This window comes from Terrapene carolina, unplaced genomic scaffold (assembly GCF_002925995.2).
Source record: "Terrapene carolina triunguis isolate 2854851 unplaced genomic scaffold, T_m_triunguis-2.0 Scaffold85, whole genome shotgun sequence".
Taxonomy (NCBI): domain Eukaryota; kingdom Metazoa; phylum Chordata; order Testudines; family Emydidae; genus Terrapene; species Terrapene triunguis.
The window spans coordinates 24732122-24738286 of record NW_020664436.1 but is presented as its reverse complement, the minus strand read 5'-3'; the positions used below and the strand labels follow the sequence as shown (position 1 = coordinate 24738286).

General features: G+C 38.3%; 1 protein-coding gene across 1 annotated transcript in view; it reads right to left on the bottom strand.

The window, feature by feature from the left end:
* Positions 1 to 4399: 4399 nt before the first annotated feature.
* Positions 4400 to 6165, bottom strand: part of COG2 (component of oligomeric golgi complex 2) — a 35667-nt gene continuing 33901 nt past the window's right edge. The window contains exon 17 of the mRNA XM_026649685.1: positions 4400 to 5088. Coding sequence (XP_026505470.1) covers positions 4987 to 5088 — 102 coding nt within the window. The 3' untranslated portion in view covers positions 4400 to 4986. The remainder of the gene's footprint in view (positions 5089 to 6165) is intronic.

Here is a 6165-nt window from a genome sequence, read left to right as displayed (position 1 = left end):
AGTGCTACGGGCAAAAATGAGTGGATTATGAGTAACAGTGAAGGCTAGGAAGTGGTAAATGCTGGCTCAAGCACTGCAGCATTGTGAGGATGAGATGCAAGCTTACATGGCATTTAAAGACTCGGTGACTATATAAAAATGCACTGTACTTCGATTTGTTCCCATTGTCTGTTATGAGTTTTAAAAGTTTACTACTTTTTACTCTCCTTCGCCCTGCAGAGTCAATAAAGCCACGAGAGAAAGATCACCTCCTCTCTGGCTCACCACCAGAATTGGTAAAGCTGCAGGATCTTTAGTACTGGGGATGCTGCATAAGCCAGGAAGAACCCAGATTGATTTTCATGCCCAAGGGTGAATCTGCAAGGCTGGCATTTAGAAAAGCTCTCTAAACTGAGCATATTTGTGCAGGACTTATAGAGAGAATGGATATTTCTCTGGAAACATCCACTCAATGTGCAGTGGGAGTCAAAAAAGCGAACAGAATGTTGGGAATCATTAAGGGGTAGATAATAAGACAGAAAATATCATCTTGAATACTGCGTGCAGATGTGGTTGCCCCATCTCAAGAGAGATTTATCAGAATTGGAAAAGTTTCAGAAAGGGGCAACAAAAATTATTAGGGGTATGAACAACTGCTGTATGAGGAGAGATTAATAAGACTGGGATTTTTCAGCTTGGAAAAGAGACAACTAAGGGGGAATATGATAGAGGTTAATAAAATCATGACTGGTGTGGAGGAAGTAAATAAGGAAGTGTTATTTACTCCTTCACATAAGAACTAACGGTCACAAAATGAAATTAATAGGCAGCAGGTTTAAAACAAACAACAGGAAGTATTTATTTCCACAATGCACAGTCAACCTGTGGAACTCCTTGCCAGAGGATGTTGTGAAGGCCAAGACTATAACAGGGTTCAAAAAAGAACTAGAGAAATTCATGGAGGATAGGTCCATCAATGGCTATTAGCCAGGTTGGGCAGGGATGGTGTTCCTAGCCCGTTTGCCAGAAGCTGGGAATGGGTGAGGGGATGGATCACTTGATGATTACCTGTTCTGTTCATTCCCTCTGGGGCACCTGGCATTGGCCACTGTCAGAAGACAGGATACTGGGCTAGATGGACCTTTGGTCTGACCCCAGTATGGCCGTTTTTACATTAATCTTATTTTACAGTGTACAACTGCACTATAAATTCTATTTAGGCATACCACAAACAAAAAACACCACATTTTAGGTCTGCCATTTCTCAACAAAACAAACATTTTATTTAAAAAGACGGCCGGGGCATTAAGCTTTTCTATTACTCACAAGTACGTTCTTTATCTATAATTTCCCATTCATGTGTCAAGACTCAGGATACTGCCATATTACTTATCTCACATTTAATACCTTTCGATAGAAAAACCAGGACTATTAAATTCCTCAAAGCCTTTTGATTAGTACAATAATGCCCTACTCTTTGGGGATTTCAGGCTTCTCAGCTGAAGTTTGTGGCTCACCAATAGTTCACAAAATGAAATATTCAGCAAACAATGCAGTGGCAGATAGAGTCTCTTCTCCTTTCTCTGCCATATCCCCTAACAATGGTCCATAGAATGAAGTAGTTAAACACTGAGCTAATTGATTAACTTAATATATTAATGTTGATGTAAGCTATTTTCTATTTAAAACAAGACCATGTTTCTTCCCCCCAAAGAAAGTGTGGAAATGTAGTGATTGATAGAGGAGAATGAGAAAACAGTACACTCAGCTGAGAGGATCTGGCTGTGGAATAAACTTCTGGAGATCAGAAGAATCCAGACTTCAATCAACCTTTAGAAAAATACTACAAAAGCTTCTTTAATAAAGCTTTTCAGTCATAATCCATGATATTCACAGCAACCACCCCTCGCACCAAAAGAAACTCTACTTCAAGACTTTTCCGTAAACTAAAAAGTGAGAAGAGCCAGACTCTTCAAGAAGTCCATTAAGGCCTTTGAGACCACAAATCTACCGTACTTTATACAGAAAATGCTCAGTTGCTAGGAGTAGCCAGTTGTGTAAAAATCTATGATAGAAGAGGACTAGAGGTAGGGTGCAGAATCGGGATCTTTCATAACTAGATGTTCTCTGAAAAATCCAATGAGTTTTTGAAAGAAGGAGGTAAACGCTCCATCATCAAAGTATTCACTGTAGAGACAAGATAGATTCTCCTGTTCCAGTTCCCCTACACTATTTGGAAAGTGTGCCTCGTTAAACAACTTTCAAAGAGGGGACCACTTCACCTCTCATCTGGCATCTTGTAAGAGGTTATTGCAAATCTCACCAAAAGATATTGAAATGCTACTCTCCTTTCTTTATCAAAAAATAGAGCAGACTAGGGATACTGACGTAGAAAACGGAGATGTAAATATACATTTGTATAACAGCCAGAAGAGCCTTTAAGTCTTCACTTGTTTGCTATATGGTCGTTGCTTCCTCTTCTCAATTTAAAGCTGGTCTTGAGCAGAAACGAAATTGAACTATATACACAAATGGGCGTGGGGGTCCTGAGAGAAGGAAAGAGCCTTGTGGTTTAGAGAAAAAGATTTGGCAAATAAAGCACAAAATATTCCATCTGCACATAGTGGGCCATGCAGGCTTTGGAATTCACTATTATGTCAGGAATATAGTTGAATTTAAATCCATGCACATCCCACAAAGTAAAAAGTGGTTCCACCAATCTTAAGAAAAGATGTCATCTTCCACAGCACTAACAAAGGCATTATTCCTGGCTTTCAGGAAGAGATGCTGACTGCAATTTAAATGACAATCAATGGCTACCAATCAGACATGATTTTCCACTATTTTACAGAAATTGAGACAGTAATACTGTAAGTCTAGAAAATGGAGGCCAGATTCTATTAAATTTAAATTAAAAGGTGGATTCTTAACAGGTGAAAAATTCTTACTGCAAGCTATATACCGAACACACTACCAAAATACACTTTAACGTATTCTTTTGTTCAGTCAGGATGTCACATGCTGTATTTGAAACTCAGTGGGAAGCTGACAGTTATAGCTTGAGAAAAGCTAAATTCAAACTGCATTTTATTAAAAAGATAGGAAGAGGACTCGATTATATTTGAGAAAAGTGACAAGCCTAGCAAACAGTCATGCACAGCCCACCTTACACACAAAATCCAGCGTTAGTTCAGTCCAAGGCATTACAAGTCCTCAATCCAGGGCAGTAAAGGTACTGACTTATCAGTCTGCTTGTCAGGACAAGCACATGGTGGGTTCCACACTGTGCTATCACTTTTGACAACATTCAGTGTATCACATCTTTGCAAAACAAACCACTGCTGCTACTACTATAAAAAGCCCCGTTCTCTATCGCCTTTTACATGTAAAACAACTGGACCTAGCTAGGGCTTCAGGAAACACCCAAAGCTTGAGAAACCTTGAGAAAATTAAAGCTTTTCATAGTATATTTTTAAATACAATACCATCTCCAAGTAATAGCCTGTGACAAAAACTATACGCTCTACCCACACATGGCATGAAACACCATGTAGACATTCTATCATCTCCAACTCCTTCACTGCAAGTCTTCACTTCAGCCTTCCTTGATGTCTGAAAAGAGGTGGGCTGTGCAATGCTCCTGGAAGGTTAATAAATGCAGGCTCTGGACCAAGGAGAATCCTAGTGTCAAGACCCTTATGGGAAACCATCTTCCCCTCATTTATATTGAGAGAGCTCTAACTTGAGTGCCGCTGTTGATCTCAACTATGGCAGTACAGCCTGAGTAGATGCAGTCCCTCATATAACCAGGCCCCAAACTATACAGGTTTTCATAGGTTAAAGCCAGCACCTTGAACGCCACTCAAGTCATACTCAGCAATTCTCCTAGTTCCTTCACCCAGTTCATCAATATTAAACCTGATTTCACAGAAGTACAGTAATATTTGTTCCACTGAAGAAGCTAGGTCTGATGTGCTGGGATTATAGAGCAGAACACCATCTGCATACTGAATATACTGAAGCAAATGCTTCTTCTTAGAATTAAGGATCTACTACTCACTCACAATAAGTGAGTACCATTCGTTCTGGTGACCTGCTTAAATTCCAGACTGGGTGCAACTAACCAGTCTTCACCTGCCATTTTAAAATTTTGCAGTGTAGTGTTGGCTAAGCACTGTTAACACTGTTTGAGTTTCATCCCAGATGTGGTTACATTTCATTGGTGGATAAAATGATCCATAATATGTGAAGTGCTTCAGGATGCTTCTGGGTGAGAAGTGTCATAAAATAAGCTCTGAGAAAAATTCAGCTAAAGGGACAGTAAAAGCTTTCAGATCTTCCACAGGACTCAGCAAGATCCAACTCGGAGGGGAAAATACACGCTTGTGATAATTTTGCAATAACTAGAAATAAAATGTTCTCATTCCAGTGAACAGTTTCTTTATTCCAGGAGAGTTTTCCCCTTGTATATGTATTCATTATTTCTAGAGGTCTGAAAGTAGCCACGAGTGGCACATTTTTATACTAGATGTCAGCACATAGGACCACCATTTGAAAATTAAGTTTGAAGATGACTCAGAATTTAAACATTTTGATGAAAAACCCCGAAACCCATGTACTCCACTGCACCATTCCTTCCCCCACTCAATGATACAGTTAGGAAGACAATTTATTATATATTTATTTTAATCATTAAGTCAGTTCTTCCACACTAAGATTTACAATAAAAAATAAAAACATTTGCTTTGCTTTTAATCTAAAGTAGAAAGTTTAGAATGCTTTTAACTGCCTTCCATACAATGGAAAACTACACTGAATGCTCTCTTGTAATTTTTTGTTGAAACAAGTCTTTGGGTATCTTGACAGAAGATGCATTGACTTGTTGCTGGAGACGCATTAGGAAGCACTTCATTGCTACATAGTGTTTGGTAAAAGAAAGAAGAGGGAAATAATTCCCTCCCGTTTTTGGAGACCTGGTTCATCCTCATCACATGTTTTCAAATATATTTAAGGTTGTTCCACTGTAGTCTGATCCTTGGCAGCTAGAACAAGCTCTAGAAGAGCTGAAAAGCTTTTTATGTTGCTTGTCTGTAATCCCATCTTTTGCATCTAAAAAAAGTCACGGAAGACAGGGTTAAATTGTTGTCTAACATTTTTTGTAGGATAAGGTAGACATCTTATTTGTTTGCATTATTTTACTGTAAAAATATAGAAATGAAGCATATCATGTTTTGTTGTGTGCTGACAAAGCGAAGTCCTTTATTATACGTGTTCATCTCTGTAAAGAGAGGACTATCCAGTTTTTGTTAAGACTTTTCATTTAATATATGTTTTGCAGGCAAATATTTAGCAGTTTTCCAGGCTGCCTGTTGCTAATGATCACCATAAAGTTTATCTAGCAAACTTACCACTTATGAGAATTAGCTCTCTGAGGACATATTTTGACAAGTGTGCCTTGTGTGATGAGAAACTATTACTTAAATAAACTGCTGAAATAATTCCAAGGTGTTTATTTTGTTCTACTGTAACAATAGATAATTTTCAAATTGATCTTCTCAATCATTATAGAGGATCTGATCTAAAACATGCTCTGTGTGCATGAACTGAACACTCCTAATTGAATTCAGCTTGTGCTGAGAGGCAGAGTGAAAACTGATGATACTGCAGTAACTAGGGCTGTCGACTAATCGCAGTTAACTCACCCAATTAACTCAAAAAAATTAATCACGATTAATCACTGTTAAACAGAATATCAATTGAAATTTATTAAATATTTTGGATGTTTTTCTACATTTTCAAATATATTGATTTCTATTGCAACACAGAACACAGTGTACAGTGTTCACTTTATATTTTTATTACAAATATTTGCACTGTAAAAGTGATAAATAGTATTTTTCAATTCACCTCATACAAGTACTGTAGTGCAATCTCTATCATGAAAGCGTAACTTACAAATGTAGATTTTATTTTTTGTTACATAACTGCACTCAAAACCAAAACAATGTAAAACTTTAGAGCAGTGGTGGGCAACCTGTGGCCCGTCAGGGTAATCCTCTGGTGGCCGCGAGACAGTTTGTTTACATTGACCGTCCGCAGGCACGGCCGCCTGCAGTTCCCAGTGGCCGCGGTTCGCCATTCCCAGCCAATGAAAGCTGCAGAAAGCTTTTGCTTTATATTTGGCAT